Source organism: Phalaenopsis equestris, unplaced genomic scaffold (genome assembly GCF_001263595.1).
Source record: "Phalaenopsis equestris unplaced genomic scaffold, ASM126359v1 Scaffold000002, whole genome shotgun sequence".
NCBI lineage: Eukaryota > Viridiplantae > Streptophyta > Magnoliopsida > Asparagales > Orchidaceae > Phalaenopsis > Phalaenopsis equestris.
In genome coordinates, this window is record NW_018164444.1 from 75,936,979 (window position 1) to 75,954,766 (window position 17,788).

The 17,788-nt window shown below is 29.4% G+C and overlaps 2 protein-coding genes across 2 annotated transcripts in view; both read right to left on the reverse strand.

Annotated features, from left to right (window-relative positions):
- The window catches only part of LOC110020211 (protein PIN-LIKES 3-like), a 10,655-nt gene extending 4,317 nt beyond the window's left edge, over positions 1-6,338 (reverse strand). The window contains exons 1-9 of the mRNA XM_020718235.1: positions 6,204-6,338; positions 5,160-5,239; positions 4,464-4,588; positions 3,822-3,943; positions 3,145-3,390; positions 2,922-3,014; positions 2,360-2,460; positions 2,043-2,095; positions 1,338-1,523 (exon numbers count right to left, since the gene is read on the reverse strand). Of these exons, the coding sequence (XP_020573894.1) occupies positions 1,338-1,523; positions 2,043-2,095; positions 2,360-2,460; positions 2,922-3,014; positions 3,145-3,390; positions 3,822-3,943; positions 4,464-4,588; positions 5,160-5,239; positions 6,204-6,338 (1,141 nt within the window). The remainder of the gene's footprint in view (positions 1-1,337; positions 1,524-2,042; positions 2,096-2,359; positions 2,461-2,921; positions 3,015-3,144; positions 3,391-3,821; positions 3,944-4,463; positions 4,589-5,159; positions 5,240-6,203) is intronic.
- Positions 6,339-11,630: 5,292 nt separating this feature from the next.
- LOC110020216 (protein PIN-LIKES 3-like) overlaps positions 11,631-17,788 on the reverse strand; it is a 9,396-nt gene continuing 3,238 nt past the window's right edge. The window contains exons 5-10 of the mRNA XM_020718248.1: positions 17,038-17,283; positions 16,696-16,788; positions 16,261-16,361; positions 16,075-16,127; positions 15,398-15,583; positions 11,631-11,725 (exon numbers count right to left, since the gene is read on the reverse strand). Of these exons, the coding sequence (XP_020573907.1) occupies positions 11,631-11,725; positions 15,398-15,583; positions 16,075-16,127; positions 16,261-16,361; positions 16,696-16,788; positions 17,038-17,283 (774 nt within the window). The remainder of the gene's footprint in view (positions 11,726-15,397; positions 15,584-16,074; positions 16,128-16,260; positions 16,362-16,695; positions 16,789-17,037; positions 17,284-17,788) is intronic.

Here is a 17,788-nt window from a genome sequence, read left to right on the forward strand (position 1 = left end):
GAGGGCTCATCTCTATGTATAAGCTATGTATTCTCCATTTCTTTTGCCTTAGTGAACTATTTGATTGATTCCCTTCCGTGGACGTAGATCCAGTTGGATCGAACCACGTAAACGATCTGTGTTTGCTTGTGTTCTTTTTCGTCTCATCTCTATGTCAGGAAGTACATATCTCACAACAACTATTGTTCTACATATAAAAAAAAATTATCATACCCAACTTTATAACTAAACAATAATAAATGAATATACTAAAATCTACATTAAATTACTAGCCACATGAATAATGCTGACCATAGAGGAAATAATAGTAAAGTTAAAGCATATGTCCAGAAGAATATGACGGAGCATTCACTTTCACCAGCACCAAGTAGTTGACAGATCACACCTGTTTACAACACAGATGATGTAATATAAGTTAGTAAAATGTGTATTATATTCTTATTATCCATAATATGTGCATTAATAAATTATTTAATTTTTTTTATTCATTTTAAATGTATAAAAATACTCAATTTTAATTGTTCAATTCATTTTCTAATTTATATTAATTTGATCTTATTTTTTATTTGAAAATTTAAAATAAAATTAAAATATGGCACACATATAAAAATATTTCATTAATACTCATCCCATGTTTTACCTGGTTACAATTTAGCTATCCAAGGACAACAGAATATGTATACACATTCACAACAGCAGTGCTAATATTTAAATCTTTCAATAGCATATATTAATTGTTAACTTGATTACATCTTTCAATAACAATTTCATAAGAAAATTTCATTTTTGGAGCATTTACATACATATCACTTAATGTCAGTGTATTTAAATAGCCAACATTTAAGTTTTACTTTTTAATTTTACCACCAAAATATTTTATTTCACATAAAAAATATCAATATTTTCGCTTTATGAAAATGACATACACATATTCCTGCATAAATAAGTTAATATGTATATATATGAATGTATGATTGTATGTGCGTACATATGTATATGTAAAAATTGAAGTTTAGATGATAGACATGTAAATAGCTAAAAATTAAGTATTATCTGAGTAAATTTTTCCTTATTTATTTTGCTAAAAATAAAATATTGGCCAACATTTTTTGTATTTAGAAGATAATCTATTAGATAAAGAAGTTAAATAAGAAGAGAAATAAGTAATATGAGTGACATTTCAAAGATAACTAAGCGAGCTTTACTATGACACATAAAACAATTACCTATATGGATATATCACATTCATATTCGGATAAAATCAAATAAAACAGCCAAAAAATTTAATTGATTAGTTATTAACATCATAAAAAAAAATAAAAAATAAATCATATTACCCATATTCATTGCAGGTGGAAGAGCATATTGCACCAACAATACAAAATGATAAAGTGGATCTGGGTGCAAAATGCCAATATGAATTGCTCCTTTAATTATACAAACACCCGTCAAAGGCAAAAGAAGAAATCGAACAATTACTACACCAACAATAGCTGAAATTTTGATATCAGATTTATGAAATCCTGCACACAAAAAATAATGAAATTCTGATAAATTAAATTCATAATTTGTGCTCATAATTAAATTGTCTTGGAAAGTGTCTTAAACTCATAACTTTAAGACTTTAATTATATTTATAAAATAATATGGCAATTGATGCTATATTTGATTTGAAATGCATGTTTGTGAGTAAATTGTTAGTTAGTTATTTCTTAATAAAAAGTATGGTTATAACTTTTAAATATATCCTCCATCATCTGTATGTTATTGCACTTCATTAAGACAATGTTTACAACATATGAATTTATGACTAAAGATATATTTTAGTTTGTCACTGAAATATGTTTGAGCAGATAGTCATATAAGTTTTTTTAAAATGTGACTTACCGATAAATTTTGTCAAAACTAAAGTGTAATATCATACTTTAATTTTATGATGGTGAATTATTAAATAAAGTTTTAGTATGATATTAGTTAATTTTTAAAAGAAAGTTTTCATTTCCCTCGAACATTATATATTTATATTAAGGAATTATACATACCTTTGACAAGATTTCCTCCCATTATTAAAGTGGTTGCAGGGACAGCCCCATCACTGTGATTGAAAAAACAAAAAGAACTATTGTATCACTATTATTATCAGCCTTATCTCAATTATTTGAGTTTGATGCTTTCATGATCCATTTTAATCATGAAAATTAAACCCTAATTTGTATTTAAAAATTGAAGACAATACTTCATTGAACTATACGAAATTAATTACATTACACCACGTTAATTTTACCCCAAAAGATGTTGGATAATGAATGATTGTATTATAATAAAGTTATAATAAGCCAATGATAATTAAGTAACATACCCCAACAAACTAAGGGCGCCTTGAAGGGAACGAAGAGGCGCATTTTCTCCTACTAGTGCCCTTCGGAATGGAGAAACGATGCCAATTGCAAGCCCAATAATCTGCATAATAAATTAAATATTTTTTTTAGTTTTTAAATGAAGTTAAATTATTATGTTATATATATACACACACACACATATATATAGACACGATGATCCCTCATGTCAGTGTGGGTCCACGTCTTTAATATTTTTATTTTACAATATGTTGGTAATATACTAGTCCTTAATATTTATTATGTATATACAATTTTTGCTTATGGCGTTATTATGCCATTCTGTGTGAAAGGCATTGTTATATACAATATTTGTCACTCTCTCTAATGGAATGAGCTTAGTTTAATAGCATAATTACCAAATTCAAAGTTGTTTTACATGACTAACTATTAAAATGACAGAAAATTATTTCTTAATAAAATTAAAAAAGAAGAGTTGTTAAGAATAATTTGACTATGAAGAAATTCTAAATTAGATTATGTCACTATGAAACTAATCAATGTCATTAAGTGTTGATAACATACCGCTCCAAATATTGATGGGATAAACAACCTCCTCAATGCTATAGCTGCTGGCCTCTCGAAGAGTGATTTTGTCAATTTCATTAATGATTGGACCTGAAAAAAATTAAAAACATTAAATAGATGCATTATACATATGCAATAATCTATTTGAATTATAAAAAATATATTATTGTGGAAGAAAAGCAAGTTATCTCAACCTAGTTAATTTATAAAAAACTATTACCTTGCTATTTGTTGAAGGCTCACTAACATTGGTGCCTGAGGTTTCTTGAATAATTTCACCATTAGTAGAAAATGAGTCTTTAGTATCAAACCAAACCGAGTCATTTTCACGAGTTGTTGTCGTCCCTTCCTCTATAGACATTGGTGATGATGATTCTTGTTGCATGATCTTCATCTTTTCTTCTTCAAATCCCATTGATAATCTCACGGCGTTGTAGACATATGACCAAAAGATCATATCGCCTATCTAAAATATTTTCAAAAGACTTAAAACTCACATTTTATTATTATTGCATAAATACACATTTATATAATTTGCATTATTTATTGTAAATAAAAATCCGGACGCGTAGGTAGAAAAGGAAAATCATAATATCTACACACAAATTCACAAATATGGAAATTAGAATTTTCTCTGCACATAAAATCCAAAACCTCACCTACCCAAATCTTCTTTGAACATGCATTAAAAAAAATGCAAAATTTAAATTTTTTTTTTATTTTTATTTTTCTGCCTGTGGAGTAGTGTCTACCCAAATAGAATTTGATTGTTATATTTATTATTTGTATTAAAACACTAAAACACTGATTATAAAATCATAAAAATAATGTTTATTGATAATTTATTTAATTTCTAAGAATAAAATGTAGCCTTTAAAAAATATAGAAAAGACTTACGCCCATGGAGAGTGAAGCGTATGCCAAAGCCTGGGAAGTACATAAGGCTGGGCTACCAAACGGTCTTCCACTTTCTTTGCAAGTAGCTGGAATCACAATGAGAAGCATGACACCCAGATTTCCTGTACATTTCAGATTTGTAATAACTAATTAGTAAATCACTAATATAATTAGATTGCCCAACCTAAATTATAAAAATCACTTATGACAGTAATTTTTTGAAGATAAAAGATGAGTCTTAATTAAACTCTATTTAAGATAAAAAAATTGCCCAACCTAAATTTTTTTAATTTTTTACTTATTAATTTTTAATTTGCAAATATAAGCTGTTAGAAGTTATTTTATGCGAGTTTTTTTTTTCTTGGCTATGGTACAAATCTTCAACTCTTCACATAACTTTTCAGTACTATTTTGTTTCAATTAAATAAATCTCATATTATTTCTCTAATATTATAATTTTTCTATATATATTTATTTGAATTTTATCATACATTCATTTAAGTATTCTTATTTCTATTACACTTTACAAATTCTAAGTTATACTAAATATAGAGGATTTGAAACCAAATTTTTTAATTTTGCACTATTTTAGCAGGAAAAAAATATCATTATTATTTTATCATTGCATATTGCCAACTTTACCTGAAGCACAACAACCAATAATAAGGCCTCTTAAATTGGAAGGAACATTGCTAATTTTGTTAAATATCCATCCAAATGCTGAACCAATAATGAAGGTAAGAAGAATGTTGATAGGCATAAACCATCTGTTTTTGAAAGTTAAGAAAAAAAAAAAACAAAACAAAATGTCAGTGTTTATTTATCTAAGGTGTAAAATGGTTAAATAGGTTCTCTCTCTTATACACTAATAACATATCCTGTTTTAAGAATTCTTAATTACAAATTGAGACATTTTAAGTTAAAAAATAAATCAATTTTATACCTGTTAATTTAATAATTTATCACACATATTTATTTTTTTAATTTAACTCCACTTGAAAAATATTTTAATGATATAAAACATTTTATGATCAAAGTAAATCTAAAATAATTATTTAATTAGCAAGAGAAAATATTATTTAAAAATTCTTTTTCAAATGATTTTTCTAAAAAGATGTAAATTTGCTAAAGTAAAAAAAAAAAAAAAACAATAGTTATAAGCTAAAATAAGATAGTACATAAATCAGATGTATTAGGAAAAAGAAATATAAATATATTTAAAAGTTATAATCTAAAATAAAAAATATATAATTTTAATTTCAAATGGAAACTTCAAAATTTTCTAGATAAAGTATTAAATTTTTTCTTAAAATGTGGTTTGAGATAGATGAAACTTACGTTGAAGCCACACTTTTCAAAGTGAAAGTGGAGGATAAATTGTTTGTCACAAGTGAAGGGTTAAGTACAAAATATACAACCTGTTAATTAAAGATTGATATTAGCCTTCTCAAAATAAGGAAATTAATGCATAGAATGACAATTAAAACTAACAAAATTAATGCATGCAAAACAAAATAACAAATAACAGATAGGGATAAAAGAGTTATATTTATGTCTCAATTAAAGATTTTACATCTGAAAAAACTCTTAGGGTTTAAATAAAATATATTATCTATAAGAAATTAATATAAAATAAAATCAAATGATAAGAAAAGATGCAACATAGCTTTCTAAAAACAGATCATCGGTGGACGGTATTTAAAAATTTAAATAATATATTAAAATCTCTGTGCTTTAAACTATTAATAAAAATAAGTTTAATTTATTATTGTTGGCTACCTTATTTTACTTTTTATAACAAAATCTACACCGAATGAAAAGAAAATCAATTATATTGCATATGTTTTTGGATGTTTCATATTTTTGGGGGCAAATGATCAATTTGATGTTTCATATTTTATTTCAGCATGTCATTGGTTGGCTAGTTAGAATCAAATCAATTATATTGCTAAATAAAAATAAATATAATTTTCTATATCTTTATACATTTTATAAAAATCCAGTTGAAAAATACACATGCTAAACTTGTTTATTTAATATAAAAAAAATGTATTTAAATATATTGATATATTTTATATAAAAATAAGATTAATTTAATTTTAATACTTATATATTTTTTTTTGTAACGCATCAGGAAACATGTTTAGCATTTAAATAGTTTAAAATTAAATGCTGAAATAAAGTTTAAAAAATTTAATACTTTATCTAGAAAAAGAGAAATGAAGATTATTTATAGCTCTTTCTTCCTTCACGTAATTGTTTACTAATTAACATTAAAATCACGACATTTTGACAAATGGCAGTCAATTAATTAAAATAACAAATGTTGCATTAAATAATTATTGTTAAAATGTGAAGGAAGAAAGGCAATTAAAGTCATACCGCGTTTATGTTTTTTCTGGCTTCCTCAGTTAAGACACCAATGGAAGGAAGAGCTATAAATGATCCAACGCCGGTTACAATGAGCATCTTCAGAACTGGAATCCATGCCGCAATAAATAGTTCAATAATCTTCATTTCTCCCAATTTCTCTTTTTCTTCTTCTTCTTCTTCTTCTGTCAAATAAATATCAGTTGCTGAATTCTTCTTCTTTTGTCAAAAAAAAATGAAATTTGTTAACATTACTTGCACAAAAACTTTTAATACAACGCTACTTTTATAACATTTCTATAGTTTATGCTTCATGCCCTAAAAAATTCATGTGTTTTAAAGCTTTGATAAGTCAATTTAGGTTAAGATGTTTTAACTCATCTTTTCATGAGGATAATTTTAAAATAATGGCAATTTGTGTATTTTAATGTAAAAAGTGAAATTTTGGTGATAGATATGTAAATCCATGACAAATGAGTGATACGTATGTAAATATTCCTTCATTGTTTTGTGCCGCCCAAGATTGTCGCTTTTGTCAAGCAACATGGTATTGAAACTACAGAGAAAGTGTAAAATCTTCAAACAATTCTTATGATAAATTTTTAAAATGGGAGATGGTTTGCAGGACTTTGACACCTCTTGTTTTCTCGTTGAAACAATCTCTTTGGAATTACCTTTAGAGTTGAAAACCATATAATTAATTATAATCTATAGCAGATTAATAGCAAATGATTTGAGTTTCATTATTTTTTTGTGAAAATTTAGTTAATAGTAAAATATATTAAAAAAATAATTCTTTTTATTAAAATATTTATAAATAAATCTAATTTTACTTATATTTTTCACCAAACTAATTAATCATTAAATACATGCAATATCTCTTCAACAATGCTCTATGTGATTCCAAACATTTTAAAAGGTTAGAGCTTAAATTTGAGTCCTAAAAGAAGATGTAGAGCATTGACTTTTTCTTATCACAGTTTTCTCATGTATTTTAAATTATAGTATATAAATTCCTTAAACAAAAGGCTAAAAACATAAAAGTGTTCCTCGAAAAAGTGTTTATGTTTCTCATAACTACAAAAAGACATCGATTGCAACAGCCAAAATAATCATAATAATAATCATCATCATTCAATTCAAAAATATCAAATAAATTAAATACTCCATTTCTCTTATAAAAATCATAAAAGATTGTCTTATTATATAAGTGTATATATATATACTTTAAAAGGAATACTTACATATATACTACTCATTTCAAATGTATTTACATATATAACATTTAAAGTTAATTTTTTCATATATGTCATCTTATATATGTATGAAAACGTGCATTTCATATTTTAAGAGTCAAAATAACTGTATTTTTGATGCGACATGAATGATTTGGGTGAGATAAATGCAGGAAGTAAGGTTAGGTTTTAGGCATGTAGTTACATAGGGATTTGTTGGCATGAATGTAAATTTCGCATTTTAAATATGATAAAATTTATTTTTTCTTGTTTAATATATGCAAATATAAAATTTAGTATATATTTTAAAGAAATTTACAGTTTTAAAATTTATATTCAAACTAAACTAAACCTAGCAATTGGAGTTCATTATTCCTCCAACCAACTAAATGATCCCCAAACTGACGATAGAAATCAGAGTTGGCACCAATTATAAAACTTATTATCTTCATTCTTCTGAGCTCGAATATAGCTTTTGTTTCAGAAACCCAATAAAAAACAAAACTTAAAGAAGGGAAAAAAGAAATGTTGAAGAAATGAACTGAAATGAGTTTAACTCCTAAGAGCTCTGATTCTGAAATACCTCTAAATGCAACCCTAAATAATTAGGAGCCTCAGATCTTAGAAGAAGAAAGCGGATACTTCTGTGTTATTGGGCACTTGCAATGAAAGTTTGAAGAAGGTGGCTCTTTATTTATATATGGGCAAAGGACAGTTGTCGCAGCACCCGTGTTTTCGCTTTTCTTTTTTAATTGTTTGTACTGCTAAACATCTTTCTCGTTGACATGTAATATCAAAATACAAAAAAACTTAAAAGATTTAAAATGTCCGATTTACATACAACCGCGTAATTCTTCTTATGGATTGACATATCAATATTCTAAAATTTGATATGTATTTAAATAATAATTCAGTGTGACAGTTAAATTAAAAAATATGTATAAAAGGATATATTTTATTTTAAAAAATTAATATTTATTTACTTAAAGTTTTGATGTGATGTTTAATTTTTGAGTGGTTTATATTTAAATACCAAAGTTTGGAAGTTGGATTTGCATTAACATAACAATTATGTGATATGTATGTAAACCCCAGATTTAAAATTGGATTTAAGTTTGTTAGTGCACGCTTAATCGCTCCCCATAAGGGTTGAGGGGGTTGGCTTTGACATGGCCACCGCTGTAAGAAGGGTGACCATGCTGCAAGACAGAGCCCGCGACGTAATTACGATATGGGACGGCGTGATCACGCCGCAGGACAATCTACGACATATTGACATCGTGGGACGGCGTGACCACACCGACCTCCATGGGCAGGGCGGCGCAACCACACGACCCGTTCCATGGTTGGAGGTGCCATCGAGTGTCTTCTTACATTTGGAGACTTTAGAGCTTGAAGCAAGAGAGGAAGGCTCTTCATCTTCCCCAAAAGGAGAGCTAAGAAGTTGATCACCTTCTTCTCCTTCTTCATCTTCAACCTTCTTCTTCTTCTTCTTCATCACCAACTTTCTCCACCAATTGCTTTGAGTGTATGAGGAGTTTCTTAGAAGAGGAAGAGCTTATCTAGCGGAGGAGATCTTCTTCGAAGATCACCGAAAATCTCACTGGAGTTCCGAAATTTGGTGTAACCTCACCGTAACCACTTTCTAGTCTTCTTCATCCCATGAAGGTTGTGAAGGAGAGAAGCTCGAGACCTTGCCAGAGCATCACTGGAGCAAACTCGGAGCAAGGAAAAGCAAAGAGAACAGATCATCAACCTTTGTGGCGGTGAGATTTTCTGAAAACCCTCATGCTTTCTTTCTTAGCCAAACCTAGGAGTAGTTTTACTAGGTGTTGTGGGCCTTTTTGGCCTCCCACATGAGTAGATAAAATAAGAGGTAGAAGGAAGTTTTGCTTAAGCGGCTCTTTTATCTACTGCTTATTTCACATCTAGATAGGCTATACAATTCTATTTGTACTGCTCCACATCTGAAGTGAAATCATAACAAATTAGGAGAAAATAACTTAATGAGTCATCTAACAGATGGGGAGGCATGAAAGTATTTTGATTGCTCATATCCTGAGTTTGCTATGGAGGCACGTAACATTCGCCTCAGCTTATACTCTAATGGCTTCACACCCTACAATCAGATAACATCACCATACAATATGCTATCTGAGATGTGTACGACAATTCTTTTCTTCTTTCTGACACTTGATTATATTTGTTCCCAGTAGCTCTAAAGGAGGATTGATGTATATCGGCAGTTGTTGATAGATAACGTACATTTTTTTTGGAAAAGAGGTGTCATGAAGTACGAGGTATTTGTGAAACACACTTTTCTGATGAGAGCAGCATTAATGTGGTTAATAAGTGATTTTCCTGCACATGGAATGTTGCCTGAGTGGAGCACTGCGGAAAAGTTAGCATGTTCATTTTGCATGAATTCATCCAAGACATTTATGCTTTAGCATAGCAGGAAGAATTCATTGTTTGATTGTCACCGTGTGTTTCTAGATTTCGAACAACACTTCACGAGGAAAATGAATGCATTCAAAAGGAACAAAATTGAGAAATTATCGACACCTCCAAGAATATTTGAGGAAGATATAATGCAAATTATTAATGACATCCCAAAGATTAATATATGTTCTGACCTTTCTTCACATCATTCACCCATATTTGGCGTCACTCATAATTGGACAAATAAATTAATTTTTTGAGATCTGTGATACTATAAGGATAACATGATAAGACATAAATTGGATGTCATGCACAAAGAGAAAAAAAAATTATTTTCATAACAACATCAACATTGTGATGGATGTTAACAAAAACTAGCAATAACATGAATGTCAAACTTAATTTGAAGGAGATATGCAAAAGGTGGGAGATGGAGATCCAAGAAACAACTGTCGGCAAGATCATCAAGCCCAAATCGAAATATTCCCTTACTTTGTCTCAACGAAGAACAATTTGTGAGTGACTCCAATCACTAAAAGTTTTGAGTGGATATGCTTCTAATTTGAGCAGTTGTGTTAATGTATGTAGAAAAAATTATTTGGAGTAAAAAATCATGACTATCATAATTTTCTACAAAATTTGATATCAACTGCAATTAGTTGTTTACCAAGTGAAGTCCTTAATCCTTTGATTGAAATTAGTTTGTTCTTGCAGGATCTAGCATAATCAGTGTAATTTTATAGAAATAATTCTCCTAGTGCACCGAGTATGAAGCACACATCTGGCACAACTTCGAGCGCAAGGACGACGATCGGCTACGAGACATGTTCAATGATATAAAAAATTGAGGCAGATTCCTTTGTGGCTTGGGGAGAATGATTTTGCCAAGCTGCTCAAGGGCTGGGATTCTCCAGAGTAGCAGAAGAAGAGAGAGCAGGCAAAGTAAAATAGGCAGTTGGACTGTGGAAGCATAAGACCTTTCCAGCATACTGGTGGGGCGCTCTCACAAATAAAACACAAACAAAGGCTGATAAGATTTTATTCCTGCTTTAAATTTTTTTATATATCAAATATATATTCTAACTATTTCGCTATATGGATAGACTGTGATAATGGGATTAGAGCCCTTGCTTGCCGATGTATATAAGCACACTCATAAAAGGCAGTTTGATTAGTCTTGGATCGACGACATATCCCAAGCGACCCAGATAACTCACGAGCTGAAGTAGTTTGATGTTAATGCATGGAACAGTTTATAACTTTTTTTTTTCAGGAGAGATTCCAACAGTTGAAGGATAACTGATCTCATGCGCAGGGAAGGAAAATTGATCCCATGCGCAGGGAAGTATAACTATCTGAGATCATGATCCTTCCGAGTACGGCCTATGGAGGGAGGCTGCTGGAGGGAAGAAGAAGGGTCGAGTCTACGGGCTCGAGTCACATGCGTTCGCCTATGAAGCTCACCCCTCCCCAAGTGCATCTGCAACCTCTATCTCGACAGCACAAAAGAAGGAAGTCTCTAGGCGTGTTGCTGCATTTGCTACTGAAAGGAGGTCTGTTTAACTCATATGAGGTCGAAGTAGGAGGAAATATGGAGGTCAAGCTGAAGGCTGAGTTATTCCAACAACAAATGAGACAACATGGCAAGCTAGCATTGGAAGAGGACAAAAGAGGTAGAGGATGAGGATGAGGATATAGAAGTGGAGGATTAGCAGGAATATTTTGTCTACGGGCTCGGGTCACATGCGTTTGCCTATGATGCTCACCCCTCCCCCGGTGCATCTGCAACCTCTATCTCGACAGCACAAAAGAAGGAAGTCTCTAGGCGTGTTGCTGCATTTGCTACTGAAAGGAGGTCTGTTTAACTCATATGAGGTCGAAGTAGGAGGAAATATGGAAGTCAAGCTGAAGGCTGAGTTATTTCAACAATAGATGAGACAACATGGCAAGCTAGCATTGGAAGAGGACAAAAGAGGTAGAGGACGAGGATGAGGAGATAGAAGTGGAGGATTAGCAGGGATATTTTTTTTAATGATTATATTGTACATTTGAATATATATTTTTCTGTGAACAATGTTGTATTTATGTTAGACTAAATGCATTTTGTTTATTTGGTTATTTTATTGGATAATTTGATGTTGGAATGCTATTTTAATTCATTAAATTCTTGAGAAGATAAATTAAATGTTGTGATTGCAGGTGTGTTAATGTAAATACGAAAGTAGTAATTTTTTTTGCTGATGATACAAGTTTCTGAGAGCTTACCGGCGGTTTGAATACTACTCTTTGCATATTAGTAACCATAATCGACGGTTAGACGATGAACTTATTTACTGATGCATCATTGACACCAAATCGAGTCGGCTTGCCTACGTCATAAGAAAACGACGGTCGCGACACTTTTTACGCTGCTCTTTTGTCGGTTATCAAAATCAACTCATCATCGACACCAAACCGATGATGAGCCTACGTAAAATAAAGTGACGGTCGCAACACTTTTTTGATGTAGAGGCTGTCACTTTTTGCCGACGAAACGTTCATCGATTACATGGATTGATGAAAACCGACGCTTTGGAATTACTCAAAAAAGTGATGATAAACTTTAGTCGGTTATGCATCAGTAATTTTATGCAGTCGGAATATTAGTTGGCTTGAAAATTATCGATAAGCTTTTAGCTGCGACCTTAAAATAGTCGATGAGCTGCCGAAATTATTAAAAGCAATTGTATTTCTATAAATAATCGATGAAATGTAGCCGTCGGAAAAGAGCATTACTCCTGTAATGATTTCTGACCCGAGACAAAATAAACATGTCACATTTTCTTAGGGTAGTAGAAACTTTTCTTGGTAATTGTTAGATTAAATGCATTTTGTTTATTTGGTTATTTTATTGGATAATTTGATGTTGGAATGCTATTTTAATTCATTAAATTCTTGAGAAGATAAATTAAATGTTGTGATTGCAGGTGTGTTAATGTAAATACGAAAGTAGTAATTTTTTTTGCTGATGATACAAGTTTCTGAGAGCTTACCGGCGGTTTGAATACTACTCTTTGCATATTAGTAACCATAATCGACGGTTAGACGATGAACTTATTTACTGATGCATCATTGACACCAAACCGAGTCGGCTTGCCTACTAAGAAAACGACGGTCGCGACACTTTTTAGACTGCTCTTTTGTCTGTTATTAAAATCAACTCATCATCGACAGCAAATCGATGATGAGCCTCCGTTAAAAAAAGTGACGGTCACAACACTTTTTTTATGTAGAGGTTGTCACTTTTTGCTGACGAAACATTCATCGATTGTATGGACTGATGAAAACCGACGCTTTTGAATTACTCAAAAAAGTGCTGATAAAATTTAATCAGTTATGCATCAGTAATTTTATGCAGTCGAAATATTAGTCGGTTTGAAAATTATCAATAAGCATTTAGCTGCGACCTTAAAATAGTCGATGAGCTGTCGAAATTATTAAAAGAAATTGTATTTCTCTAAATAACCGATGAAATGTAGCCGTCGAAAAAGAGCATTATTCCTGTAATGATTTCTGACCCGAGATAAAATAAACATGTCCCATTTTCTTAGGGTAGTAGAAAATTTTCTTGGTAACGTTGATCCCCAGATTAGTGAAAGTATCGTTTCATAATTGGATACATTTCGAGGTGATTGATTTTCTTCATGGGACCAATCAAGAGCACTTCATCAAGACTACTTTAGAATTTCTTTCTACATAAGTCCATTGATTTCAATATCAATATTATTATGTTCATGCATGAAATGTGTTTGCTTTCCACCAGGAAGAAGAGCTCAAAAATCATATAAAAAGTACTAATATATTTTTTTACTGGAAATTATTTCTCTTCAGCTATTTTATACTGAGATAAAAAATTCTCTATTACTGGTAAGGTTATATTTTTAAAATTTATACTTCAATGCAAGACATAAAATTGGAGGACAAATATCTTATATTGGTTTTGGTCTCAATCGAAGTTAATTATATTGCTAAAGCTTTATTTATTGGCTCAAGTAGCAGTGCTTGCCACGGCAATAAGATCGATCTAGCCAGGTTTTCTTGAATACTTACGATACTAGCGCTGATATTTCTTTGTATGACATTTTATAATATTATAACCATATTAAAACATATACATGAAAATGCATATTTCACACAAAAAAAAGTTAGCATACACAAGCTTTTGATATGATGTTAAGGATTTGTATGTTAAATTAGTACAACAATCTTAGATGTTATACATGTAAATACTTGAAAATTATTTTATATTTATGTAAATCACTTAGTGAAATGAACAATCAAGAATACTATTATTTGATGCCTTGCAATCATAACCTCACAATTTCTATCATTACTATTGTTCTACATAAAAAAAAAATTATCATACCGAACTTTATAACTAAACAAGAATAAATGAATATACTAAAATCTACATTAAATTACTAGCCACATGAAAAATGCTGACCATAGAGGAAATAATAGTAAAGTTAAAGCATATGTCCAGAAGAATATGACGGAGCATTCACTTTCACCAGCACCAAGTAGTTGACAGATCACACCTGTTTACAACACAGATGATGTAATATAAGTTAGTAAAATGTGTATTATATTCTTATTATCCATAATATGTGCATTAATAAATTATTTAATTTTTTTTATTCATTTTAAATGTATAAAAATACTCAATTTTAATTGTTCAATTCATTTTCTAATTTATATTAATTTGATCTTATTTTTTATTTGAAAATTTAAAATAAAATTAAAATATGGCACACATATAAAAATATTTCATTAATACTCATCCCATGTTTTACCTGGTTACAATTTAGCTATCCAAGGACAACAGAATATGTATACACATTCACAACAGCAGTGCTAATATTTAAATCTTTCAATAGCATATATTAATTGTTAACTTGATTACATCTTTCAATAACAATTTCATAAGAAAATTTCATTTTTGGAGCATTTACATACATATCACTTAATGTCAGTGTATTTAAATAGCTAACATTTAAGTTTTACTTTTATAATTTTACCACCAAAATATTTTATATCACATAAAAAATATCAATATTTTAGCTTTAAGCAAATGACATATACATATTCCTGCATAAATAAGTTAATATGTATATATATGAATGTATGATTGTATGTGCGTACATATGTATATGTAAAAATTGAAGTTTAGATGATAGACATGTAAATAGCTAAAAATTAAGTATTATCTGAGTAAATTTTTCCATATTTATTTTGCTAAAAATAAAATATTGGCCAACATTTTTGATATTTAGAAGATAATCTATTAGATAAACAAGTTAAATAAGAAGAGAAATAAATAATATGAGTGACATTTCAAAGATAACTAAGCGAGCTTTACTATGACAGATAAAACAATTACCTATATGGATGTATCACATTAATATTCGGATAAAATCAAATAGAACAACCAAAAAATTTAATTGATTAGTTATTAACATCATAAAAAAAATAAAAAATAAATCATATTACCCATATTCATTGCAGGTGGAAGAGCATATTGCACCAACAATACAAAATGATAAAGTGGATCCGGGTGCAAAATGCCAATATGAATTGCTCCTTTAATTATACAAACACCCGTCAAAGGCAAAAAAAGAAATCGAACAATTACCACACCAACAACAACTGAAATTTTGATATCGGATTTATGAAATCCTGCACCAAAAAAAAAAAAAAATCTGATAAATTAAATTCATAATTCATGCACCTAATTATATTTTATTACAAAGTGTCTTTCACACATTTTTAAGACTTTATGTATATTTTATAAGAAAATATGGCAATTTATATTATCTATGGTTTGAAATGCTTGTTTGTGAGTAAATTGTTAATTAGTCAAATTTTAATATAAAGTATGATTATAATTTTTAATTATATCACCCATCATCTCTTTCTAATTGCACTTCATTAAGAGAGCCATTACAACATAAGAAATTATGATTAAATATATATTTTACTTTGTCACAGTAATATGTTTGAGCAGATAGTCATATAATTTTTTTAAAATGAGACTTACCAACAAATTTTGTCAAAACTGACGTGTAATATCATACTTTAATTTTATGATGGTGAATTATTAAATGAAGTTTTAATATGATATTAGTTAATTTATAAAAGGAAGTTTTCATTCCCCTAGTTATACATACCTTTGACAAGATTTCCTCCCATTAATAAAGTGGTTGCAGGGACAGCTCCATCACTGTGATTGAAAATTAAACAATACGAAATTAATTATCTTACACCACATTAATTTTACCCCAAAAAACAGTTAGATAATGAATGATTGTATAGTAATGATGTTATAGTAAGCCAATAATAGTTTAGGAACATACCCCAACAACCTAAGGGCACCTTGAAGGGAACGAAGAGGCGCATTTTCACCTACTAGTGCCCTTCGAAAAGGAGAAACGATGCCAATTGTAAGTCCAATAATCTGCATAGTAAATTAAATATTTTTTTATGTTTTTAAATGAAATAATATATATATATATATATATATATATATTTATAGACAATTGTTGTTACTCTCTCAAATGGAATGAGCTTAATTAATAGCATAATAACCAAATTCAAAGTTGTCATACCGTCATTAGTTGAACTCAAATAAAATATGATTTTTACATGACTAATTATTAAAATGACAGAAAATTATTTCTTAATAAAATTAAAAAAGAAGAGTTGCTAAGAATAATTTGACAACGAAGAAATTCTAAATTAGATTATGTCACTATGAAACAAATTAATGTCATTAAGTGTTGGTAACATACCGCTCCAAATATTGATGGGGTAAACAACCTCCTCAATGCTGTAACTGCTGGGCTCTCGGAGAGTGATTTTGTCATTTTCATTAATGTTTGGACCTACAAACAAAATTACAAATATTAAATGAATGCATATGCAATAATCTACTAGTGTTATAGAAAATATATTATTATTCTGGAAGAAAAGCAAGGTATCTAAACCCAGTTAATTTATAAAAATAAATATGTTGGATAATCCTATATATGCTGTAAAAATGTAGCAATATTAATTTATGATTTTATAGAACTAACCTTTAAATGAAAAAATAAAATCTTAAAAAAGCAATTAAGAATGCAAATATAAAATACCTTGCTGTTTGTTGAAGGCTCACTAACTTTGGTGCTTGACGTTTCTTGAATATTTTCAGCATTAGTGGAGAATGAGAGTTTAGCATCCGTCAAGTTTGAGTCATTTTCATGAGTTGGTGTTATTCCCTCCTCTATAGACATTGGTGCTGATGAATCCTTTGGCATGATCTTCATCCTTTCTTCCCCAAATCCCATTGATATTCTCACAACGTTGTAGACATAAGACCAAAAGATCATATCGTTTACCTGAAGTTTTTTCAAATGGCTTAAAACTAACATTTGTTATTATTGCATAAACACACATTTATTTAGTTTGCAATATTTATTCTCACATATACTGAACTGAAAAATCGAATTTGTTTTAATAATTTCTTGAAGAATGAAGCATTACTTTTGTGTTTTACGCTACAATATATGCATACAAATTTGACAGATTTATTTCTATAAGAATATCAGGTGGTTTGCTATAAGTTAATTTTTTGAGTTAAAAATATATTTAATTATTACTGTTATTTAATTGGTTTGATATTAGTCACTATACATCTAGCATGGAAACAGTTGTAAAAATTGAAATTTTAGTTTCTAATGCTGAATGCTTTAGTTTTGGAATTTGCTATGATAAAAAGCACAAAAAAATTATCATTTTGGGCCTCCAAGTCTATTCTCTCTACTAAGAAAACATACAGCATCAATTTTAGAGTAAAATATATATTTAAAAAAAAATTAAAATCATGATATATATATATATATA